Here is a 26956-nt window from a genome sequence, read left to right on the forward strand (position 1 = left end):
TATGATGCTGCTGGAAAGACGGAGGGATATCCTGGGGATTTCTGAGGTAAAATAAAACCTGGCTCAGGTTTGTAGTTGGGCTCCTTACTGTCAGGAACGGATGCTTTGAATTCTGGAGGACTCGGTTCTCTGTGAGTGTGTGCGCCACTTCATCCTGGAGAAGAAGAACAAGAAGTAGAAAGGGCACAGAGTGTTTGAACACCTCTCACTAAGGCTAACCATTTAGCTATCAGTCACAGCCAGCCCCCCCACACACCCCCCCTCCCCCCCACACTTGTGTCTTTCCCCGAATCCCTGGCATCCACTCACTTTTGCTACGATCACTTCCTTCTTCAGGATCTTCATGGCGTAGTAGCGTCCCGTGGCCTTCTCCTTTACCAGGATAACTTTGCCAAAAGTGCCTTTTCCCAGGAGTTTGAGGTATTCAAAGTCGTGCATAGTCTGCGGGGCCAGAAGGAATGAAGAGTGGCTTCTGGTTACAAACAGAGGCGTTAACAACGTGCGCTCTAAACCTACAGGGATACACTTCCCAGATGACAACAACTCACAAGCATTTATGGCACTATTTCCCTCGCTATACAATTTCCTCTTTTAATGGGCTGGACTATATGTGGTAATGTCTCTGTTAACCTCTGACCTTAGCGCTAAGGAGAATGTTGGAAATGGTCGTGTGAGGGACATTTAATCCGAGGTTCACGTTAGGGAACACAGGCAGGTTTGTGAAACCTGGGTGACATGCTATCTGCTGCTAATCCAACTGCGGCTGAGGTCGGGAAAGAAGAAAGCGCTTGGTGGGCTCGGTGGGTCGGACTTCAAATTAAATGAAATAGCAAAGGGTCAAAGAGAAGATTAATGGTCGGCCTTAAAGAGAGGCATATTTTATGGCAATCACTGGAAGTGGCAGGGAAGGTGCGCAGCGAGGAGTGACTTGTTCGTACCACTTTGTGCCTGGGTTTGGTAAGGTAGACCTCCATGTCCATCGGGTCTGGAGAGGAGTCCATCATCTCCTCCTCTTGTTTCTGCAGACCCTCGGCCACAGCCTGGATGGCTTTGGTCCATTCTTCCCTGAGGAACCGCAGGCGGCAGGAACAATTACATCGTCATGTACCAAGAACAGCTTAATCACATAATTGTTCTTCTTATCAACAGGAAGGTAATTACACGTGTAAACTCTGCCAACAGCCACTAGGCTGTTTTTGGTGAATTCATAATTTAATATTCCTGTATGTTGGTGCAAATGAACCTCCGTGTTATGAAGACAGAACCTCCGTAAACTGTTTAAACAGGGGGTAAATTCTCTGATTCACAGTTGTTGTTTTGTTTTTTTTTTGGCTTCTCTGAGTCTCTAAGTATCGTATAGTATCGTGTGCTCTGTGCTTGCCTCTCCTCAGGGGTCTCCACGTGGAAGGTGCGCTCGATGACAGTGGTCCACTGCAGGCAGCGGATGATAAATGTGTTGGGCCTGGGCCGTTCCGTCTTCATCAGCTGGCACTCTGACCACAGCCAGGGAGGGAGGGAGGTCAGGAAAAGGGATAGAGAGAAGGGCCAGTGTGTAAGGGAGGACGGGGGGAGAGAGAGCCACAGTTATAGCCATTTATCTTTATCGCCACCCTAACAGACACTGTCGGCCAATTTGGAGAAGAACAGGTGCACTTTGGTGGAAGGAAAACAACTCTGATCCTCCATCCGTCGTCACCTTTAAAACATTGCAGCTGTAAAAAAAAAAAAAAACCCCCGATATTTATAGGATTTCAAATCTGTGACCATTAAAGAAAAAAAAAAACTCACCAAATCTGTTAATTTGATTAATGCTTAATGATTAAATACTGCACTGTGATTTATCGCTGCAATTTCATGGCAGATAAATGTCTAATAAGCCTCTACTGAGAGAGAGAGAAAAAAAAAACACTTTAAAAATTAATTTTGAAAGCAGAGATTTCCATCTGCACCTACTTCGCATTAACATCTGTTCGCAAATGAAACATGTCAGCGAAAATGTCAGAATGTGACACCAAAACGGCCTGTGTCTGATGGATGGAGGACCAGGAAGTGGACCACCACTGTGCTACAACATGGCTCCATCAGGGCGAAATCGTATTCCAGCTGCAGCAGCTCCGTCAGCAGCGACACGCCATGTGTCCCTCCGCGGTTCTCGTCGCGGCGTTGACGAGAACCCAACGACACTGCTGATGGAAGCAGCGCCTCGGAGCACAACCCAGATAAACACTCGAACTCAGGCGGCTAATAACCGCAATAACTCAAGAGTGTCGGAGAGGAAACGTTTTGTTAAACAAACAGTGTGCTGTCTAATTGCTGTGTTCAGTCATCTGCACAGCTTATCACAGCAACTTTGTGTGGGGTGAGGATGGAGCACGCTGGGTCGCCCCGGCCATTTCCAGTGCTGAGGCTACATGAGTGAGAGTCTGACAAGCAACTAGCGCAGGAAGACATTTAGCATACGTGTGCTTTAGCTAGGAAAGCTTTGGAGCGGTGGTCTTAGTGCACAGACAGACAGTCAGTAAGGACGATCGCACGCAAAGTGATTCCAGCATGAATGGGTTTCTAGGCCTGGGATGATGACAAATGTTGTCGATGTCAACTTTTGTAGCACAATATATTGTACGGTATATTGCAGCACAAACTATTGTCGCTAAACGATAATATTGTCAACAATATTTTGAGACTAATGTAATGATAACATAGCATATCCTATATACAAGTACACCCTTTCAAATGCATTATATGTTATTTCTCTTTTTACGATTCTCACATTTCCTACGGTACCTGAATGTTCCTCATTACGAACATGTCACTCAGTGGACACCTTATAAATACACATATATATTTTATGGGCTGTGCAGTGTTGTGAAGTTTTTTTGCGATGCAGCAAACTACACATTCAGTGAGTGCACGTCATTTTACTTCGTCGACCCTGTTGGAGGGTTGAAGGCTCTGCATGTTGATGTTTTTCCATCATGGAAATGTGATGATCAAATCATCATTGAAATCTAGTTGGTCCGCGGGGCAGGTAGTTAGGGACACCTGCGCTAGCTGTTTGCGTAAGTGTGTGCGAGTGTAGAAACATAATCGTCGTGCGTATATTTTAAATGTTCAATAAGTCCGACACACACTGTCCTTTTTGGTCACAGTGCTGTTTGAAGATATTTTTAAAATGAAAAGCAGCAGCAGTATATGCTACCATGGCTAAGTTTAAATGTGTTCCTCTGTAGTTCGTACTGTGACAAAACTGAAGCATGTAAATCTCTGAAGTTTTTTTTAACATGAAGCCAATCCATTTTCTCTTAGGAATACAAAAATACTTTATCCAAAATCTTAAATGGCACAGAAAACACATATGCCTGGTTGTCCAACAGCTAACAGCTAATGCTAGTTTAAGGCCAGTGGCTCTTATTACTTTGCTGGACTGTATGTTTTATGTGAGCTGTACATTTAGAATGTTCAGAAATTGAAACGTCCACAGAATCCTTTGTGGTTCTGAAGTCATCTAGGTGTAGATGACAAATAACTGTAAAAGTTATTAGCGTCCGCTCAAAATGTTAGCATTTTAGCTTTAGCCACTTCCTGGTTGAATCCCTGGTGAGAAAACTCTTACGTGTGGCAAGAAACCGATACAAACAGAAGTAGGTAAAGTTCTACCATTTATTAGAAGTGTTTGTCTGGTTTCTTCAATACTAAAAAAGGTCATTTTTTAAATTATTTTAAAAGTATGTTGTAAAATGACTTAACTGTTTTTTTAAGGTCATGTAACGGCAGAATTCTGACATTTCTGTTAATATTCATATTATTAAAATATTGCTCTTATTTAATATGTGTAATATATTTATATTAAATAAGAGCAACATGTTTTTTTTTTTACAAATAAGATGAAAAAAATAAAATAAAAAAAAATTATGCAAAGACACTTAAAGTAAGATGTGGTGTTTTCTTTGAAGCAGATACTCACGTGCAACAGAGAAGTTATTCAGAGGAGTCTCCAGCTGGTCGACATCTTGTGGTCGCTCTTTGTAGCCAATGAATGTACCATCACTCTTCAGGAGGAAATACCTCGGCCTCCAGGTTTTGATGTATTCTCCTGAAAAAAATTTAAAGGAGAGTCAAATATTAAGACAGTGACTCAGTAATTAAAAAAGAAAAACTTTCTCCCCCAGGCTGACTAATGCAGTATTGTTTGGTTTACACTGTGTCCTGGCAATTTAAAAGGGAGTGTTGTTGTTTTACTGTGTGCTCTGGTTTCCAGGAGGTGAAAACTATTTCCTGCAGACTAATTACAATGCAGTTCACTGGAGCTGCCTGAAATGACCATCTTGTCACCGTCTTTACTCCAGTGTAGGTCAGCGGCAGGACAAATGGTTATTTCACCAGGAGTCAGGACCCTCTCTGTCAAAGAGTCTGTCTCCTTCCAGCGGTCAGACTTTCAGACTCAGAATTAGACTCTTGGGAAACATCCAAAACCATCTGTACAACTTCTACCAATCGGGGTGAGCAGAGGTTAAAACATGACGATCCTAATTAAAAATGTATGTGGAAAAGAACATTTAATTGACAGAAAGTTTTACGTCCACTGTAAGAGCTGCCACTGAATCATTACTGCTTGTTCCTCAACCAAGAACCAAAGTTTGCGTAGTGGACTTGAAAGCTGCTGGTTCAGTTCCACTGACCCAGATTACCGTATTTTTTTGGACTATAAGTCGTTGCGGAGTATAAGTCGCACCAACTAAAAGATACATAATGAAGAAAAAAACAACAACAAACAAAAACATATATAAGTCGCTCTGGAATATAAGTCACACCAGTGCCCTCTAGCGGCTGTCAGTGTGGAATATCGACCATTTAAATTTTCTGTGGTACAAGAGTAGCAGATACATGTACACAAGCCTGCTGTAGAGCGCCCTCTAGTTGCTGACAAATGCAAAAATAACAAACGTGAAATTTTACATTTTGATGCGATTTATACTCCAGAGTGACTTATAGTCCAGAAAATACAGTGTATATTTTCCAAAATAACTTTAAAATTAACTTTAAAAAATAAAAAAAATAACAGTAACTCTCATAGAAAGGAAAAACAACCGCAGGTCCGAGCTTTGACCAAGATATAGAAGAAAAATAGAAAATATATATAGCCCTACATAACAACAAACACACCACATCCACCCAAATACACACATTTGTTCATACAGATATAAAGTTAAACAACCACAAGAATAACATAACATAACATATACAGATAAAAAATAAACTTACATACTAAAATACTGACATGTTTTAACTAAACAATGCAAGAAATAAAAAATATATAATTAAATAATAGAAAAATACAAAATAAGAATACATAAATAAATAAAATATTAAATACGAAAAAGTAAACAAAGATTTGCTAGGTTTTCAGTAATCGGACATCTTGTGCGATTAATATATGTGAAAAAGGAATTCCATATCTTCACAGAATTACCAGTCAGGGTCAGTGTATTTTTTTTCTAATTTTAGATTCTAAAGCACCTCCCGGATTATTTAATTTTTTAAACTCCTGTCACTCACGTCACACACGAGAGGCGACATCGTCTTCTAAATCCCACAAATGTAGATTTAGTCGCTCATACGTTCGTCCAACAAAATCTTGCACATTTCCAAGAAAACCCATAACCTCCAGCCATGCGTGTCCGTCCCATTCACTCAGACACACTCACATCACACAAACGAAACACTCGCAGGGCAGACAAAACTCAATTTATTTCGGTGATGCTTCAGGAAACGTTGCGCCAGATGTTGCGCAGACGGGGGAAAAAAAAAAAACAGCTTACATACCATAACAAGGCAGTGGCACACAGCAGAGACTGAATATTTATACAGGAAAAATGTAATTTATTTTTAATCACGGAGCTGCATATTAACCCCATGCAGAGCCGTGGCAAGCTGTCCTTAATTGCTCTATTTCCTCCGACACAGAAGTGTGTGTGTGTGTGTGTGTGTGTGTGTCTGTACGTTGGAGAGGTGCTGTTGTACTCTTTCACATACTAATAACTTATGAAAACACTTTGACAAAGAGTCAGCTGTACAGCAAGTTGGGTTTTTTCCAACTTACATTTTTTTTTAAAAATAGTTATATTTTAAATTTTAAAATTGATGTCCCTAATATATAATATAAATACATAATAAAAAGGAAAAAATGCATTTCTTGTCACAATATAACAATAATCAATCTAATTTTTTTTTTTTTTGTGAAACGTTGATTAATCTCCGCTCCATCATGACTAATCGTGATTGTTTTACAGCTAACATGTATGTACACTTCTGAGTTCAAATTAAACGTGTGGACTTTGTGGTTGTAAACTATAAACACGCTCACTTCAGTGTAGTTCTCATGATGCAGCTGGATAAAGCAGAGACTTTGTTCGTGAAATTCCAGGCGGGCAGTTGGCTGTTAAATCCAAAAACCAAAGTTTACACTGCACCTGAATAACTCTGACTGGCAAAGTGCAGACAGCATTCACTTCACCAGAGAAAACATGTGCGTACGACCATTTAATGTCTTCTTTGTTGGTCCATATTTAAATTTGGCACATGAGAATATTTGAAAATATTAATAAAAAAACGAGAGAAAATCACTCAACTTTCTGGGATGTAAAACTCACAGCGTAGTGATGGAACGATTGGTCAAAAACGAGAGAAAATCACTCAACTTTCTGCGATGTAAAACTCACAGCGAAGTGATGGAACGATTGGTCAATCTCTCTCTCATGCCTGTGTTAATGTCAAGCATTTATAATTTTTTACTTATAATTTTTAAACGGCTAGAGCAGACCTGGGCAAACTGCGGCCCGCGGGCCATATATGGCCCGATGGCCTTTACAATCTGGTCCACCAAACACTGGTACAAGACTGATGTCAATCCTTCTGTGTCATATCTGCTGCAAACATAACAATTTCCCAAATATGGGATCAATATAGGACAAATTTATTTATTTTTATTTTTAATACTGACCCGGCCCACGAGGCAAATTCTAAACCATATTTTGGGCCTTGAGTGATACAAAGGGTTGCAGGTTTGACGCCACTTACATAATTACGGAAGTCAACTACTGTCTCAGCCTCTGATAAAAGGACAAGCTGAAAGTGATTGTTTGGCTGTTGAACTGTTTACACTATAAACCTAGGCTAAAGTACGCAAAAATAGTTACATCGAGGGCAACTGGACGGAGAAGGTTTTTTTTCTTTTTAAGACAATTGACCTTTCATCCAAGAGGCTTCTTCAGTTCTGACCGACTACTTGGAAGTCGAGTTGCCCTCGATGTAACTATTTTTGGATAAATTGACCTGGATGACTGAGAACCTACACAGACATCTTAGCTAAAGTAACATTAGCATCAATTAAGCTCCATATGTGCACACATTCATCTGAAGAGGATCGGGGGGGTGTTGGGGAGGGTTGGGTGGGAGAGTGTTGTTTTTCATAGGCCTCCAGGTGTGACATCACCTCAGTACAATAGTGGTTACAGGTATATTAGCAAAACAAAAACAAAAAAATACAACAATAAAAAGACATAAAATAATACTTTTTTCTTTTTTTGGGTTCTAAACCCAAGCAGTCTTTTCAACCAAATTGCCTGAACCTTTTGCTGTGTGGCCCAGACGCTCTCCAGAGTCCCGCACTCGGAGCCTTGTTTTGCTCAACCAGGCCCCAGCTGGTGACTACCTCTGTGGTCAGGTTCTGGCTGACCCACATCCCTCAGCTACACTCCATGCCAACCAAACGAAGGACGGAATCTGAGCACAATGCAGGGACGGCACAATGAGCCTCGTACCTGGTTTAGGGGCTGAGCTGTGTTTTGTTGTGAGAAGGAATGCAGTAAATCAAAAAATAAAATCAAAAATAACGAAAAAAATATATCTCAAATTATAAAGACAGATGTTTGGGGGTTTTTTTGTGTGTGTTTTGCCTGATCAGACAACCAAACGTTTGTGTGTAAAACAGTTTGAATGAACATCTAGTTTGGTTGTTGCCATGAGCGTCTCCTGTCAGATCTACTGACACAACAGCACACAGTAGGAGGCAAAAAAATATAAATAAAAATATATTTAGAAATATTAAATAAAATATATGTAATTTATGAGAACGTAAATATATATTTAGAAATATTAAATAAAATATATTTAAAAAAAATCTACGTTCTCATAAATTACATAAGTAAACGTTGTCAGGATGTAACGGCTCCTCTCTGTAACAGAGAGTGTAACAGCAGCAGCACGCGCAGACACACTTCCAGCTCAGAGTACCCACACAGAGGTTACCCAACATCTGCAATCTACATTCTTAACTAGGGCACGTTCTTTCTAGACAGGAGATCTCTGCAACTTCCTCATCTATGACCACAAACAGGTCACATGACAGCGGTGGAAGTGGCCATATCCGGTCGTGTGTATGTGTGTGTTTGTGTGTTTGCCTGTGTGTTTGTGCATGTGTGCGTATGTGTGTGTGTGTGTCCTGCAGCTCTGCCGTCCCACGCAAACAGACTGCACTTAAGGAGTAAGAAACAAAGATGACCCTTGTCAGCATCCTCTTTACAATTTCCTCTATCTATTTTATTCTCCTCTACTTTCCACGTGAGGGTGTTTGATGAGAGCAGAAAGTAAAAGTGACAGCATGGCTTTTGTTTTTACCGTTGACTTCACCCTAACATAAAACAGACGAGGTATTTTAAAGAAATAGTACTCCGAATTTCTCTACGTCTTCTCACTCTTTGAAGAACGGACCACGGACAGTGAGGAAAAACGCACGGACCGCTGACGAAGCACAGCTTTTTAGTCACTTCATTATCACAACCTTCCAGTCAATCCAGCCCTTTTGATGTCAACATGTTCTCCAAAACAGGAAACAAGGCAAACAGACAAACGGACCACGTCCAAGATAAGACCTACACCCGCCTTTAGGTGTCAGGACCGAGTTGACCGGAGATGGACGAGGCCGCCACGACAAGATCCACATCACGACCCGAGCGCCCCCGATCCTAAGCTCCTTCTGATACGCGTACAAGCGTGGCAGCACACATGTGACCCGACTCAGCTAAATTAGGCGAAGAACAGCAGAGCAGGAAGACTGATTTGATGCCAGATGAGATATGAGACTTGAGGGGACGGGAAAGAACAGCTACACAGTGAGCAGATAGTTGTGCTGCGTGGAGTGGTAGTGAGACAGATCACTACATATGTTCTCCACATATGTAGAACTGTGTGTGTGTGTGTGTGTGTTGGAGGAGCTGTCGGGGCCTGATAGAGTGTCTTTACATGACAAGCAGCTGCTGAGGTCTGGGACGCGCGCTGGGCAAAGTGGAAAATAATGAACGGAGAACCGCTGCCAAACACAACAGAATTCATCTTTATTTGCCAACTGCTGCACGACACTGTGTGTGTGGACAGCTCCAGCATACCACTGACACACCCTTGATACCCTACACACACACACAAACACACACCAAACACAAACACACAGTGGCGGGAGAACAGGTTCCACCACAGCTGTACAGAGCAGAACAATCGTCGTGTTTGGTATAAAAGAGAGAAACTATGCGAAAGAAACGGAGTGAAATGATCACAGGTGTGTTATCCTACCATCATCTGTGTATTGAAAATGAACAGATACACACAAACACACAACAAACAAACATCTCACTATGCAGCGGTGGCGTTGTGGTTAAGGAAGTGGGCTTGGGTCCGGAAGGCTTAAGGTTCGAGTCCATCAGCTGCCAAGTTACCACTGAGGTGCTGTGAGCGTGGCAAGGTGTGCCTTGCTCAGAGCACCTCAGTGGTAACTTGGCAGGTGGTGGACTCGAACACTAACCACTAAGCCACCACTGCACCCATGGTGATGTGTTCAAAACAGAGGTCACATTTTGTTGTGTGTGCAGTGGTGAGCTGTGTCACAACATCAAATAATCGACACCGGGGGAAGGATGGGACAAACGGTGAGCAACCCATCCACGCAGACCTCATCAATGTAGACTGCACAGAGACAGAGACAGTCATTGTTACCTTTGAGAATAATGAATCTCCCGTAATGAGACCTATGACCAGTGATGGAAACCCAAAGGAAGCCACTCACTATCAACTATCAACATTTGACCATGAAATGTGAAGACCATTTATAAAGCAGGGAGACAGCACAGGTGTCGGCAGAGACCAGCAACTGTCAACTGTCAACTGTCAACTGTAAATATCAACAAAATCCTTGGTTGGCTAGAATGAGTATCTTTAGTCCGTCAACCATTTTTTTTTTTGTAAACCTTAAGGGATCTGTCCGATCTTTTATACTTTGAAAAGTCAACTTGACGTCAACTTTATTTGTCTGTGGGCCAAAATTTTTCTGGACAGACACCATGGCGGCCGGACACTCGGATAAACAGAAAGAAAAATCATATATATATTGTCTAACAGTATTATTTGATTTGGAATCCAGTGCCAGATTGGAGTTTATGGCGGAACAGATTAAGTAACGTCAACAATCTGTCGTCATTGCTCTTTGGTCCAGTCCTGCTGATTGATGACAGTCATTGTAAGCACTAGGTAAACAGACCAAACACCATTGAGCCAAACTAAATGTATCTTTTTTTTTGTCTTTGATGCAAAACTTAAAAAAAAAACCAACCCAGTTCTGAACACATCCTCCGCTCCTCGTTTGAAGGTTTCAAAGAAAACAGTGCCATAAACTGGACCATAGTGGAACACAGTTTATACTAATGTTTTCTTGTGACAAAGAAGTCATTTGCAAGTCAAACAAGTTGTTAGAGTGAAGGCTAGCGAGGCAGGCTAAACGGGGAGGTCAGTTTAAATGAAAAAAAAAAAAAGGAATGTTGAATGCTTTGTACCCTGAGTGACAGAGGTTGGTGACTGCTTCCGAGAAACATCCTGTTCCGTCTGTCTCTATGTGACAAGGACAGGAATTTTGAGGTCCCAGCTGCTGTGGTTTGTTGGCTTTTAATAACACACATCATACAGCATTCATCATGCAGCAGCTCCTCCAGAGAGAGGACGGGGGAGTAACGTCCTGACAAACTAACATCCCTCACTGCTCCCGTTGTGTCCCATCATCTTTAACCACATTTTTACAGTTATCTTGAGGACGACACTTTTACCGCAGTCCCCAGACCCAATGTAAAAACACATACATACACGGGGGGTACATCCTGACTCTGCATGTGGGTGGACACACACAGCGAGCGGGTCAGACAGAACATGGACTCTCTGTGCCCACACCCAGTGGTTGGACTTCCTGTGGAAGCTGCTGTGGGGTTTTATCCTCGTCTGGCCATTCATACCACGGGGATGGGGAAAAGGCAGCCAGTGGCATCTGCATAAACCTTGTGTGTGTATGTTTGAGTGGGGAGAATGAGATGGGAGGGGGCGGGGGGTTAGCGGAGGTTGAGGATTAGAGGATCTGAACTCCAAAGTGAGAGCGGGAAGGGGGGGGGGCAGGCTGCGCCTTTTGTGGATTTTTCTCCAGCCGTCCCCTCCCCAACCCTTTGGCCCTTTTCTGCCGCGCTCTGCCTGTGGATTGCAGCTGTGGACTGCCACCCTGTGCCCTGCATCTCAATGAGCCAGAGTCCGCCCGTGCGCCAGAGGAGAGGGGGGCTCCCTGATGTGGGGGTCACCACCGAGCCCTAGCAACCACAAACTCCGCCTCACGCAGTCCGCAGCCATGACCCACAGAGCACCGAGCTGGGTGATGTCCCGCTCCTGACACCTGCCTTCCCGCTTACACCAGACTAGTGCAGCAGCTCATACTGTCCTGAACATCACCCGTCTCTCCCCCCTTTTTACGCTTCTTTAGCCAATGTCTTTTAGCCAATACCCCCTCGCCACCCCTCTTTTGTTTGCCCATCTCCTCCACGCAGCTGGATAGAGGGCAGTATTGCCAGCTTTTGGCAGCGGCATCAACAGGTTACGGGAAGGGCCTCTAAAGTAGCCCTCTCTGTTTCTTACCCTTATCCTTCTTTCTTTTTCTCTGTCACTGTGCTTGTTGCTGCTGCCCTGTCAGGGGAAAAAAAGCTGAGGGGGTGAGGGTGGGGGTGGGGAGCACGACGGAGGCTGGCCCTTCGTTCTCACGCTCATAAGAAAGCCCTCACTTCTTCTCTGTGGTGAGTGACACCTGCTGATTACCATAGAGACACTGTGGGAAGTTCCCCCCCTTTGCCACATTAGGGCCGAGATTTGCCCCCTCTCCCTGGGTAAACAAGCAGTCTATGGATTAGTTAACTGGGTTACTGCATGACAAACAAATAAACACACATTATTTAGAGCAAATTAGTGCCAATGAACTCCCAATGACCGGCGTAAGATCTGACGCCCTAAAACAAGCAGAGGTTGAACTCGACAATTTTTTTTTTCTTTTTCTGGAGGTTGTGAGTCTCCAACTGTTAGGAATGACGTCAACCTAAAAAGTATGATAAAACTTTTAATGGGGGGTGTTAAGCACCAAAGATGTGGCGGATGTTTGACATATCTGAGAAAACAGTCAACTCTCAGTCTGCAGACAGCTGAGCATCCCCTTCATCTCCGTCTCCCCCGCCCTCCCTGAACTGGCAAGAGGTGCCAGTGATGTGATTGATGTTGGAGACTGGGGGCTTTTCGCTGGTCCATAGCCGCTTCCGCCATGGGTTTGGGTTGTCAGCGGGGTCATTATCCTAGCAACAGGGTGGTGGGTGGGAAGCGTGCGCTGGAAGCAGGGGAAGCAGAGGGGAGGGGTGAGCTGGTAAAGGCAGCCACGGGGGAGTTAACGGAGACAAGGTGAAATGTGGGATTTAAGTGGAGACGAACGCGAGGACAGACAGCGAGGAAGACAAAAAGGAAGAGGATGGGATGTGGAAAAGTTGGCGCACACCACAGTTGTGGGCGAACAGGCGGGCTCTGCACAGCAAAGTAAGCACACAGCAGGCTTGTTGTGAGAGGAGAGGAGCGGCGAAGGTGCCACCTTCATCAGCCTCCTGGTCCCCAAGACACTGCCAGCCATCCTGCCTGTCGACAGCTGCACCCCACTAATTTACTTCTCTCCACCACATTTAGCAGGAAGACTGCTTCCCATTACCCAGAGCGGGGGGTCTGCGCTGACGGTCAGACACCCAGCCAGAGCCCTGGCTCCCCAGTGTGACACCCTCTGCCACTGGACCCTGCCGACAGGGGGATGTATTCCCGTGTCTGTCTGGCACTTCGACTTTCACTGCCGTACAAAAATATAGGACTATCTGGTGTGATCTTCTCTGTAAAAAAAGTTCATAAACCAAACTCAGACACTAATCCTTCTTATCTTCTAATTTGTCTTGAAAACTTATTTTAGTTTAAAACATGCGCTTTAATTGTTATATGGTTACGTTTGGATGATTTGATTTCTAAAGATAAACATTGAAAATATATGTGATCCGTATCTTCAGTCATGTTTAAAATATTTCCAGGATGCATTTAGTTTTTTTTTCCCCGGTTACTCGGCTTCTTCCCGCAGCCCAAAAACATGATCAGTAGAGGATTAGGTCGATGAGACTCTAAACCAGGGGTGTCAAACTCATTTTCACCGGGGGCCACATCAGCAACACAGTTCCTGTTAAAGGGTCGGTTTTAAACGGAACACTGTCTAGATCAGGGGTCCCCAACCCCCGGTTTGCGGACCAGTACCAGTCCATAGGTCCTTTGGTACCAGCCCGCAGCGGGACACAGTGAAAAAAATGAAAAAAATTCTAATTTACTTCATTCAAAAAAATTATTTATTTTGACAATAATCTGGCAATATTTTAAAATAAAAGTCATTCAGACTTTGATTCAAACAGAATAGAGTCTGGAATAGATGTAGCTCCTCCATAACAGACTAAAACATGTATCTGCAATTGATTATTACTTATTCAAGCTACAAATATTGTTCATTGCTGTGTAATAAAAAAAAAAATTAATTTCATAGGTTGATAAACTCTGCTGCATGGACTTCATTAAATGCTTTTTAAGCTCCCGCGGGCCATACAAAATGGCTTGGCGGGCCGCATTTGGCCCCCGGGCCTTGAGTTTGACACCTATGCTCTAAATTGACCATAGATGTGAATGTAAGTTTCTGTAGTTGTTTGTCTCTGTATGTGGCCCTGCGACAGACTGGTCGAAGAATATGGCGATACAATACAGGGACGACAGTATGTTATATTACCATATACTGTGATACTATAGGCACAATGAGGGTTTTGGTTTTTTTGTAAAAATTGAATTGTATGCTGTTCCTCTTAACATCAGGTTACTAAAACTAATCACTAGAGAAGAAATAAAAAGCAAAATATGAACCAACGCCACAGATATATGACTGTTAATTGTTAATAAAGAAATCGATACAATCAATTGTGTAATTATATATTAGATAAAGGTAAGGGAAGAGAACTAAACACGAACCGCTGTTTTCTTCCACTGCCTAGTGAGTACGTGAAGTTGTCCAATTAAAAAAAAAGAAAAAGAAGATACTTTCTTTAAGTATACCTCTGGAATAACAAGTGTCTGTAATCACAAAATAACAGGTTAAAGGGTGACAACAAACTTAAAAGATTCCTACAGGGTTTTTAAAGATGGCAGTTTTATGACACGTATTCATTCCCTTTGAGGCAAATATCGGGCTGGACGCCTGAAAGGAACTGACGTTCGTACAATGTTATAAAAGCATTTAAAAAAAAACCTAACATGACATACGTCTGCAGTATTCAGACGTATGTCGACTTTGGATTTTTAAAAGCCAATATGAATATAAATATATTTCCCATTAGCTTCTTTACAAACATCCCAAGTGAAATTGTAATAAATGACAATGACCCCGGACCCAAACCCCGGTCCGGGGACCAGTGCCGGTCCACAGGACATTTGGTAGCGGGCCGCAGTAGAAAAAATGTGCCTCATTTTTATTTATTTACTTTTTTCAAAAAAGTAACATGTTTTATTTAGAAAGTTTAATGATCCTTCAACGATGACGCGTTATTACCGGTCCGCCGCTCTAAGAGGATTTAGTCACTTTGTTTACACCTCAGACTTGTTGTCTTGTGAAAAGCTTGACACTGCAAGTGAAATCATCAGCAAACGGGACGTGTCACTGACCCAGCTACACAGCATGTGTGTATGTGTGTGTGTGCGCCTGTGTAAGTTAAGGTCTTTGTGTATTGTGGCAGTGTGTGGCCCATGACTACCATAATGAGGGGATGTGTAGAGGCCCGGGCGAGCGTAGCAGCAGAGCTGGCAGCAAGTCAAAGTTCTGAAGTCCTGGACATTTAGCATGGCAGAAACATGAGATATTTTTAATCAGGTGGGCCTGTTTCTGTGAGAACAGGAAACACCACGCCAGCCCGACTTGAAGAAGAAACACGTACGAATGCAAAACAAAAAACAAAAAAAAAAAAACACTGGCTGGGATGTCGAAGGCCTGTTCACCAGACGCACATTGTACCGATATTCAAAATATGAAGAAAATGTTCCATCTTGTTTTACAAAAACATGCTGCCCCCTCATCCCCCTCCCCCCTCCCTCATGGCTACCCTGCCTCATGCACTTTGCTGGACCAGCAACGACGTCTCGCTTGAAGAAGCAGCACATGGTTGTCCTTCAGACGCACGAGCGGCCAAGGAGCAAATCGACCCGTAGCCTCCAAACTGAACCAAGAGTGGGTCGGTGTTACAGACAGGATCCGTTCACCTCACCGAGGCCAAGTAGGTCAACGAGCAATGTTCTGGGAATATCACGGAGTAGCTGCTCAACCTCTGTCTCTCTCTCTCTCTCTCTCTCTCTGCCACTGCCCCCCCGCCCCCTTTCATTTTCTTCACTATCTCTTGTGCTCTGTTCTCCACTTCCTCCCCTGCCTCTCTTAGCCCACCCCTCTTCACACGAGTCAGAGCCAGCTGAGCGTGCTACCTAAATCCAACAGTTGTTGTGGCCTTCGTTAGCCTAACGAGGGGGCCGGCTCTTTATACTTGTCAGGGAGCAAATGAGTCAAACAAACAAGGGCCAGGGAAGAGGAGAGGACAAGTGAGCGCTGTTCTGGTCGAGCCTCACTAGGTTCTTGGCCGCAGCGCTTCCCTGGAAACTCGGGAACCCACAATCTGCCTCTTTGATGTTGGATGATGCTATGGCTTTGATGGAAACTTTTGGAAAAACACACTTGCGAAAAGAAATAACATGCTGCTCGGTCTCTGTGGCCACTAGAGGCCGTAGGCACATTTGAAGTGTGTGGGTGCGCAGTGGAGGACCTAAAAGGGAAGTATCATTCGGGGACACATAACAACTGGTTGTGATAGTAACAACAAAGCTGCAGCGTTTATGCAGAGCCGGGTTTGCAGTGTGGTCTGTGTGCGTAAGGCTGTGCTTCACACTGTACATCACACTTACATGTCCAGATGTGTATACGGTGGACACCATAGTTACGAGCTTCCCAAAGGTCGAGTATTCCATGTTACGAATCTGCAACTATGGCAAGATTTTGATCCTGAAACGAGGAAACGTCCAGTTACGAGGGCTCGACCGAGTTCCAATTTCCTGAACTTGAAAATCCCCTGCAGGTGGTGAGTCCACTGGAAGGTACCAACCGCCCTAACCGGGATTCGAACTTGCCCAGGGGGTGAACCCTGGGGTTCCACACCAATGCCTCTGGGCCAAAGCGCCACCATTTAAATAACATAAATATAAAATGTTTTCTTAAGTATTATTATTTTATATTATCAATATATTTGTTTATATTTATGTTTTTGATGTTTAGATGTTTAGATGGGGGGGAAATAGATTTCGGGGGGGCTGGAACGAAATAATTGGTTGTTTTTAAGGGGGAAAATTCGATCTAGATACGAGTGGATCGAGAGACCAGTGCTGACGTGGAACGGATTAAACTCGTATCTAGGGAGTCCACCGGATAGATGGGTGGGTAGATAGAATTTTATTAATCCTTCAAGAATTCCCAACGGGAAAATAATATGCAGACACACACACACTCTACTGCTTTTGTCCAAATGTGCAAACCACATCATGTAGATAATAGTCAACAACAATGATGCAGCCCAGACACTTTCCACTAACCAGACACATTACTGCAGCACAAGACTTAAGAAGAAAATATGAAGGTGCGTCCGTCACGGTGACATCATTTCACCCAGCGCAGCCTGTCTGGACCAAACGGACAGAGCAGAAACAGGGGCCGAGAACCTGCAGCTTTAACGACAAATTTGCTCTTCAGCAGCGTTTACAGGTCACCACGGCACAACAAGCCTCGGTCCGGTCTCACTTCACGAGTCTCTGCAGAGGTTTTACGTGCGCTCGGAAATCAAATAAGCAGCCGTGAGTGGCGTGGAAGGGTTTAGCTGACACCAGAGCTGCAGGCCTCAGTTAGCAGCTTCTCAAAAAAAAGAAAAGAAAACACAGCAGGTTTCAGCTGTTTTTCTCAAGTCATGTTGTGAAGGGAAGACGAAGTCCGCGGAAATATGGAGGGCCATCCTTTATAAACTGTTAAATTAGTGTTTTGAGTGCACACATGGGAGTAATGAGTATGCTGAACACACTTGGAAGCAGTATAAGCCGTTTATTATTACGCCCACATGGTGATGTGACTCACTTGGGTGGCGCCAACGCCACCACACACACACAGACAAACAGACTGACACACACACACACACACACACAGTGCACTTCTATGGTTCAACGTGGAAGGACAGCAGTGAGTGGGGGCTGCCGGGCTCAGGTGATGGACAGAGAGACAAGGCTACTGCAGGTTCACCTTCTGTGCCGAGACTCTAGGGCAAAGACGGTGTGACAGTGACGCGACACTAAAAGCCTTCCTGTCAAGGAGGCAGGCGGACGCCCTCCAATCAAAACACCCCGTCTCTGGGTGACATTTCACAGGGCACAGCTGCTGAGCTGCGACAGCATGCCAACTCACTATTCCTGAAGGGTTGTTTGTTTAGTGTGTACGGTGTGTGTGTGTGTGTGTGCGTGTACATCAAAAACCAGAGGACTATCACTGCTGGCCATCCATGTACAGTAGACTCCCCAGATAGTCAGAGTCTGATCCGTTCTACGACAGCTCTGGCGTCTCGATCCACGCGTCTCTAGATCTGACTTTTTCGCATTGAAAAAAACTAAAAACCAATTCATTTGTTCAAGCCCCTACAGAAATATACTAAATATACTATTAACCCCCCCATCTAAACATCAAAACATATAATATAAAACAAATATATTGAATATATAAAATGATAATAATTAAGAAAAACATTCTATATTATTGTTATAAAAATGGGTGAAATAACCCAGTGAGGGACAGTGAACGAGACAGCGTGACAGGGTGTCGGGGTCGCTAAGGTAGGAGAAGGACTGGAGTGAGGACTGGATTTAGATGATAGAGAGAGGGAGAGAGAGAGAGAGAGAGAGAAAGAAAGTAACAGGTAAAATGTGAGGGACAGTGAGCGAGAGTGACAAAATGTCGGGGCCACAAATTTGGTTAGAAAAATTGGACTCAGTTGAGCACTGGTAACTAGATATTTCCTTGTATCCTTTTTAGAAAAATTGGACTCAGTTGAGCACTGATAACTAGATATTTCCTTGTATCCTTGGAGCAAAATCTTACCACAGTTGCAGACTCGTAACATGGAATATGTTTTTTTTTCGTATTTTTTCGGGAAGGTCGTATCTAGGATGTCCACTGTAGGTGTGTGTGTGTGTGGAAGTCGCACAGATTGATTTTCCATCAGTCAATGTTTCACTACTGTTTTAGTTGTATATTACACACAATTGTCACGTCATCCTTTTACACAATCCCGCTGTGAGGCCAAAACAAAAAACAAACAAAAAAAAGACGAACCATGACTGAGGATAACATGATGACTTAAGAAACAATTGATCATAAATTGAAGGCTTCTCATAAGAAATAAGTCAAAACAGTTCAGAGCACAAACAGAACAAACCAACCACCAATATGACTTTTCCATTTTTTTAAATTAATAACCAACCAGAACTGATGTCTTCCCACTTAACATCATTACATTTAGCCTCTCTGAACTTCATCAGGAACTATGACGTATGAAAACTGCACTGAGGACCTGCTGGTTTTTTTACCTTAGCCCAAACGCTCAACTCAACTATGCATGGCATGCGCTAAAGAAAGGCATGCTAGAGGAGAAAAGAAGGTATCGATATTGGTATTGGCTGATACTCCAAGTTGCAGTATCGGTATCATCAGACATGAAAAACTTGTACTGAGCCATCCCTAGTTAAGATATGTTTACGATAAAGAAAAAACCTTCTGCTGCTAACCCAGTTTAGTTTGTTGAATAAACACTGTGACATTCACATCCCAGGTGGCGTTGATGTGTGAATTATCAATTTAATTTTCCTCAAATGATGGCAAATCCACTCCACTCTGACCTGCTTCACAGGCGTGGAACACTCGACTGTGGCGTTAACCCCGTCCTCGTTATTATTCCAATTATCTTAACTGTGCTCTCTGCACAGTGAGAACAATCAAGTCCTCGCTCAACCTTGTTGACACCTGTCCGCTCCTCTGACAAAAGGCTCTGACGGCTGAACGACGACCACATGCACACATTATGTGTTCAGTTCACCAATGTCCACCACAGTGTTAAAAATGAACAAATACTTAAAGATTTTTTTTCTTCACTCAATCACATCAATTCTTTTCCATTTCACGACTTTTTACATTGTGTTTGCGTGAAGGAGAGTGTACGAAAAACTGGAACAATTGCTGTTTTCACACTGGCACTTGTGCTGCGTCAATAGTTTTACTCTACATTTGCGTTAAAGTAATGAGCATCAGCTCTTCAACTCACGAGCGTTAACTAATCCGCCTCTAGATGGCAGGCTTCCATTCCAAACAAACTAATTCAGACGTAAATCCATAAAAACAAATACAGATTTTCGCTCAAACTTTTAATCCCCATTACTTTCACCAATACCACGTCTGGTTTCGCACATGCTCATTTCGCACTTTGCAGTCTGGTTTGGAAATATTCTATACCATTTTTATGTTTTTACATGTCATATATAGATATTTGACATTATTTTGGTTTTTCCAGGCCAGAATAAGACGTTCTTCCTGAAACTGTTTGGAGGCCAGATCAGACTTCAACTATAGCAAAATGTTTCTAAAAAGTTTTTTTTTACGTCACAGAGATTTTGCTTCACTGTTACAAGGCCCACAGACTCACGGGACTGACCAGGGTGTGTCTTTGTAGAACGGATTGAGCCGAACCAGGCCGACCCTTGTGTAACACGACAGCCTGTTTTGCCTTTAGCCAGAGTCTTGAGGAAGGGGAGGTGGGGTCTGGGGGGGAGGCTAACGGGCCACAGCAGCGCTCTGTTCACTCTGAACTCTCCAGGTGACCTGCTCGCATCACCTTATCCCCATGTCGGAGTCGGTCTTTCCACTCTTCCAGTAAGAAGCCCGGTTCCCTGGCAATGTGCCCGGGATCCTTGAGTGTTTTTTGGACAAATTCCTGATCCTTTTTTGCCCCTGGTGGTGACGGTGGTGGAGTGCGCTCGCTGAGGCAGCCGCAGTTTGACGGCAGAGCCAGTATGAACGCACAAAGCTGTTCAAAGCCAGCAGGTATGTGAGGAATGCCTCTTCGTCCAAACAACAGGACTCACGCCCGATACAGAGACACAGCACACAGCCGCACTGTCAGAGTGGCTAAATGGGGCCCACTGGGGATTAGAACTGGAAGTCTCTTTATATTAGATCTTGGCCAGTTTGGAAAAACATTAGCCGGTGATTGGTCATCTCGCTCACGTCACTGACGGAGCCATTTCTGCAGCTTCAGTATCACCAGAGTTCTACAATCAACATTTGCTTTTCTACATAGCTCAGTCGTTTTTATATTGAAAAAAAAAAATTATGTTTATACTTTATACCACTGGTCCCTAAACCCCGGACCAGCACCGGCCCGTGTGTCAATTGGTACTGGTCCGCACAGTAAAAATGCAAAACTTCCATTTCCGACATTTTATTTTGAAAAATTACCAGATTCTCTTTGCCACATCTGTCTATGACTTAATATTGTGACCGAGGCAAGATCACGTTTTACTTACATCGGTTACCTTCTTAAAGGGACGTCTGCGGCCGGTAACAAATAATACATTACCGCTAAACTGACACCCGCAAGCTAGCAAAATGAACAAAAAACAAGCGTTTTATTATAGTTAGAAAATAGCAGTTTTGAGGTTAGTCGTAGCATTTCATTTAGATCTATTTATCCGCCACACCGCCGGTCCGTGACAAAGGGGTTGACTGGAGTTTTTAAGGAAAGATCTAGTTGAACTGTTCGTACCTCTTTTATGCAGCCATCCCTCCTTGACGATCACCACATTGGTCATGTTGGTGGGCAGGGTTGAGGATCCAGGTTTCCCACAGGAGGAGATGCAGCCTTCTTTCTCAAGTGTCCTTCTCGCAGCCCTGTGCAGGAGCCTGGAGCCGAGGTCCTGGGGTTTATAGCCGACTTTTCAATGTTGGTTACCTATTAGTTGAAGACGAGTAAAAATTAGCCTTGTATTCAGGTGAAGGAATTTTTCCACTTGTCTGAATATTAACCTTCAGGTCAACATAGTAGAGTATCTCTGGGAGAACGGAGAAGACCCTTGTGCTTTGTAGCCAGGATAGTCGAGGACATGCTTAAACTTTAGTGCAGACCCTTTCACATGTGGAACCTGCACCAGAGAAAGGTTCAAATGTCTGTGTGCGACCGTGGGTTTTTTTTTTTTTTTTGGTGGAATTTATGAGAACGTCTGTCGTATTTGGAAAATTCCATGCTGGACATTTTTTAATGATGAGAACAGCACAACTCCCATAAACAATGTGTACGACGGTGGACTTTGCCATTTCAAAACCTTTGCATTGGAGGATATCTCGTGTCATATTTGTTTTAAAAATACTTCCTAGTCGATTTTGTTACCATGTGTCTTCCTCTTTTTTTCTTTTTTCTTTCCCTGTTTATTCCATAAAGTAAATGTCCAGATGCTTCATCTGCTAAGGCACATCTTCTACATACACTACTGTATAAACGTAGCTGGAAAGTGACCTTAAGATGAAAATAGTTTTTCAATATATTATTTTCCGACTAAATACTACTAGAATTTCATTAAATATTATTTGATTTCATCAAGATTTCTAAGCAGCATCTAGTGGCAAACTTGAACTCGCTTAACAGTGAATGCAAATAGAAGTGGCCTCAATATTTTGCCGCTAGTTTTTCACTTCTCATCACTGAAAACAAAACAGTAAATACAATTGGGTTTCACAACATCAGCTAACTCAGACCAGCTCCCAAGATTAAATCTTAAAATAAAATTATTACTTTATATTTATTGCATACAAGTCAGTATTTCAAGCCAGACTAGGCTAAGCTAACTATGCTAACACCATTTGGCTTGCGTAATTGTTGACCTTTGCTGGCAGAATGACTCTCATGAGTTGTGTGGAAGCAAACCAAACAAAAACAAAAAAATACACAGTGTAGTAACTTTTCTAATGTATGTAGATCAGGGTCTCAAACTCAAGGGCCGAGGGCCTCTACTGGCCCACAACGAAATGTCAGTAACCATTTATTTTGCCTTTGAATTATTATACGATTAAATATAATCGTACTTGTACACATTATTTATATTAAGCTAAATTACATTTTCTAGAATATCGTATTATACGATTAAATATAATCGTACTTCTATACATTATTTATATTAAGCTTCAAAAATGACATTTTCTAGAATATCATAATTTTTTGACAATAAGACAAATGTGGCCCTCTGCATACAAGGTACAGATACAACTTTTCAGTAAAGTCAACTTACACTAACCTACTGTATGTTGCAACATTTATAGTCCACTGATGAGAAGCAGATTCACTTCTCTTCTCTGTAGCTACATTTGGTCGTTTCGGTTTTAACGCACACATGACTCAGGGTGAAAGTGGCACGGAGATGTTTGTCTAGAAAAACAACTTCCATGTCAGTCAAAACAAACAACACCACAGCCACTGAAACAGTGAGATAGTAAACATGCGAAAGTGTCTGACAGGAACACGGCTCATACATTTGAACTCAAGCATAAAGATGTGTGTGGACGACGAGTGACAAGGGACAAGATCAAACTAGACGGAGAGTCTTCTGATAAACCAAAAACCCTGCTGGCTGCCGTGATTACCGCACTTGACTTTTCCATTAATTCTGCCCTTCTTTACCATTTTAAAACACGGCTTCGAGAGCAGGACAGGAGCAAAAGGATGGTCAATCGCCACGCTTGTTCACACAAACGCCAAAGCGGCGGCAGTCAATCTCTGACCGCGGACTGAAATCAATTTTCCTGCTGCTGCTGCTCCGTCAGAGTAAAGCCATCAAAAGAGAGCACTGTTTGAGTGACCCCGTCCAACTTGCCAGTAGGGAGAACAACAGGAAGTTGATATGACTATTGACGAGTCATATCAGCAGGGCTTCAGGCTTCAGTACATCTGTGTGTGAATGTGTGATCAACACATCTTTTACTGCTTTTCTGCCCAGAGCCTTTGACGAGAAGAAGCGAGTTTATAAGTCGGAGGTTTATTTTCCTCCGTGTTTTTGTTTATTGCTCTGGGTTTGTGTCACAAAGTCAGCGTTAGTCGAACCAAAGAAGGATCTGGGGAGGAAAAAAAGAGCACACTGAGTGCAATTCAAAGTCAGGATCACACAAACCGTTGGATCCTTTTGGAATCTTGGTGTGTACTCTGTGACACAGGCACGCACACTGTATATACACATCGGGAAACATCACACAAACAGACCTAAGCGCACACACACCGCAGCCAAAAAAGCAACACATGCACAAGACCGGCTCTGGAGCCACAACAGAGCGCCGCTGTTTTAATGGGAGCGACCTGTTGCTACTGCGGCCAGTGTGGAAAAGCTGGGCTGCTGCCAGCGCTGCAGCCAGCAGCCACTGAATGAACCCAGTACCCTGACAGCAGGTCACATGGTCCTGAGGCCTTTAGGCCACCGCCTGCCGGGCCTGCCGGCCCTGCCGGCCCTGCCGGCCCTGCCGGCCCTGCCGGCCCTGCCGGCCCTGCCGGCCCTGCCGGCCCTGCCGGCCCTGCCGGCCCTGCCGGCCCTGCCGGCCCTGCCTCCCTGCCTCCCTGCCTCCCTGCCTGCCTTGCTGTCGGTGCAGCTTTCAATCATTCATCTTTCTGGCTGCGGCTCCAAACTCCACCCCGTTCAATGCAGCAAGGATGCCACACACACCACACACTCCTTCTGCGAGTGGGTCAGAACAGACAGTCCCACTGAGTTTATGGCAGGAAGCACAGAATCAGGTCAACAACACGACACTTCCTTCACCGTACGTAGAGAGAGATACAGGATTGTTTCTGCTTTCTTTTCAACGGCTGTGAAGGTAAACAACCCGGTGGCCGCGGAGCAGCAGTACAATATTCAAACACAGACATAAACCTACACAAACAACAACAACAAGAACCGACCAGCTGGAGTTGGCCGGAAATCGGTCTCTAAAGCCATACTGAGTTTGCATTTTTATCAATGAGACAACGGACAGTACTACTGAGAACTACTACGCACCAAGAGCCAAGTTCCTCTTTCATTTTTCCCCGAAAAACACGTCACTGATATTAATAATATCGTGAGTAAAAACAGGCCACAGCGAGTGTGACCCTGAGAAGCCATGAAGGTGCGACGCTTTAATCCAGTGAGGACACGCAGCACAACATAACAATACATGTAAATGTATTTGACAAACAGGGAACTTCAGACTCACGAGTGTTAAAAGATCAAGTTCGTTGTTTGAAGAAAAATCAAATTAACTTGTTAACAGTTAAATTATTTAACTAGAAGTGTTGACGATTAAAAAGATTTGATCTGAAAGATAAATAATATTGGGGCGTACAGTCAATCGTATATATATTAGCCTCCAGTTAGCAATAAAATACTTTGTAATCTGTCTGCTAATATCAAAAATATATTTAATATAATATAATCTAATATGGCTGCCAACAAAGAGAAGCCTCCGGTGTAAATAACACTGGGTTTGTTTTGATCGTATCCACATGAAAAGCATCAGTGAAATAATATTTAGATTTTATTTCTTCCATTTGTAAAGAAATATAAAACTCTTTTTTTATATATTAATACATTTTACTCAGTGCACCAGGACGTGGACCACAGGAGGGTCGACCACTAATGTGATGCAGACAGTTGGTGCTGCCTTCATTTAAAAAAAAAAAAAAAGGAGAAAAAAAAGGGAATTTTCCTTTTCTCCAGACAATACATTAAAAGCCCTGTGGCAGAGGTCGACAGACGAGAAGGAGGGGCGGCAGTCGACGTAGGTCTGTCTGCGTACAAATTTCAAACAGCATTCCTGAGATTCTGCATGCAACTGGTGGCACACTTACGTCAATGGAGCTGCGAGGGGATTGGGTGGGAGGTGACTGGTATTTTGCTAAATACAAGACGGGACAGACAAGCAGATAGTGGCTGCATCACTATGCCAGCTTGTTGCGTCTTCTCTGGGTCACATGGTTAACCCCCCTGCGTACGCACATACACCAACAGTACACAGGCAGTCTCATGACCAATAAAAAAACACTTTTGACACTAAAGGCGGAACCAGTACAAACATGCCTGGGGACAATGTTCTCGTTCCATACAGTCCATGCAGACGGAACAATACCATGACTTCACACGAGGGGGAGGGGGGCACTATCTCAAGTGGAGACACTAAATCTTGCACATCCATGAGGCCTGGTGCCGGTGAGATGCGCGTCTACAGGGTGAACTTTCTCATCTGGGCTCCCCGCCGACGTGCTTTACGTCACAGGCAGCCAGTTTGATAAGATTTCTAGGAAAATAAAAGCCACATTTGAAAAACCACTGCACTTAACATGTACAGAAATGCACGAGTGACATCACTGCAGTGGGAATGAGAACAGTCAGGAGAGAAAATAGTAACCCACAGAGAGGAGGGAGAGGAGAGAGAAAAAAAATTCTGAAAAAAAACAAGTGAAAGTGCAAGTCCAATACCAATAAAATTCCAATGGGAAACCCATTGTAAAGAGTTACAATAAAAAATAATGTAAGACTTTACATGTGTGTCTGTGAACGCACCACAACAGCAACAGGCTCGAGCAGGCGAGTGGTTCTTGCAATTAATATCTCAGGCTCAAATGAGTAAACAAACGCAGTGGTGGGTCACAACAATGAATGGAGAGCTCCCTGTCTGAGCTCATTTGTTTTCATTTACCTCCTGCTTCACGGAATACGAGTGAGAAGCACTTTCTGGTCGTTAAAAAGTGAGCAGGACTGCAGATATTACAGCCTGAGGGCTGTGTCTCCAAAGTGGTCATTGTCAAAAATGAATGGTTAACGTCTACACACAGACACAGAGAGGGAGACGTGCTGTTGTTTTGTAGGCAAGAAGTAAAAAAAAAAAAAAAGGAAAATAACACACGGCGGCGCCTTATTATGCCCTACTGGAGCTTCTTTTTTACAAGTCACTGGCCAGAGGAAAACTTCCTAGGCGGAGAGAAGTGAGAAACGAAGCTCGTTTTAGGTTTTCATGAAGCGACGAAGAGGATATGGGGCCTAGCAGGACAGACTGGGTGAGAATAACCGCATCCCATGTAAGTACAATGGGGACCTACCCTGTCTAGCTGTCGACCTCTGGTAGTTAACCATGCGAAGGGAACGCGGGCGTTTTTACCTGCGCAGGAATTCAACAGTGTGTCCGTCTCATTATAGGGAGCAGTTTCGGCGGTATATTAAGTTGATAAGTCCTTCAACAATCTGGACAAAAGTGCTCTCATTTACTCCGTTTCTCTTGCCTTTCTTCCACTACACCTCCCAAACGCGCAGTCTGCAATGCCTCTGTGGCAGCCTGCTCTCCCGGGTCCTAGCGCCGACCGACACAAACTGT

General features: G+C 43.6%; 1 protein-coding gene across 5 annotated transcripts in view; it reads right to left on the reverse strand.

Annotated features, from left to right (window-relative positions):
- The window catches only part of akt1 (v-akt murine thymoma viral oncogene homolog 1), a 39363-nt gene extending 12407 nt beyond the window's left edge, over positions 1–26956 (reverse strand). The window contains exons 1-8 of one of the 5 annotated variants that reach the window (XM_008323290.2): positions 26744–26956; positions 21599–21714; positions 21339–21524; positions 3965–4093; positions 1382–1493; positions 939–1065; positions 310–441; positions 89–154 (exon numbers count right to left, since the gene is read on the reverse strand). In XM_008323290.2, coding sequence (XP_008321512.1) covers positions 89–154; positions 310–441; positions 939–1065; positions 1382–1493; positions 3965–4093; positions 21339–21384 — 612 coding nt within the window. In that variant the 5' untranslated portion in view covers positions 21385–21524; positions 21599–21714; positions 26744–26956. Of the gene's footprint in view, positions 1–88; positions 155–309; positions 442–938; positions 1066–1381; positions 1494–3964; positions 4094–21338; positions 21525–21598; positions 21715–26684 lie in introns of all 5 variants that reach the window. The other 4 variants (XM_008323214.2, XM_008323141.2, XM_008323063.2 and 1 more) reach the window with 4 other exon arrangements.

Source organism: Cynoglossus semilaevis, chromosome 1 (genome assembly GCF_000523025.1).
Source record: "Cynoglossus semilaevis isolate Cse_v1.0 chromosome 1, Cse_v1.0, whole genome shotgun sequence".
Lineage (NCBI taxonomy): Eukaryota > Metazoa > Chordata > Actinopteri > Pleuronectiformes > Cynoglossidae > Cynoglossus > Cynoglossus semilaevis.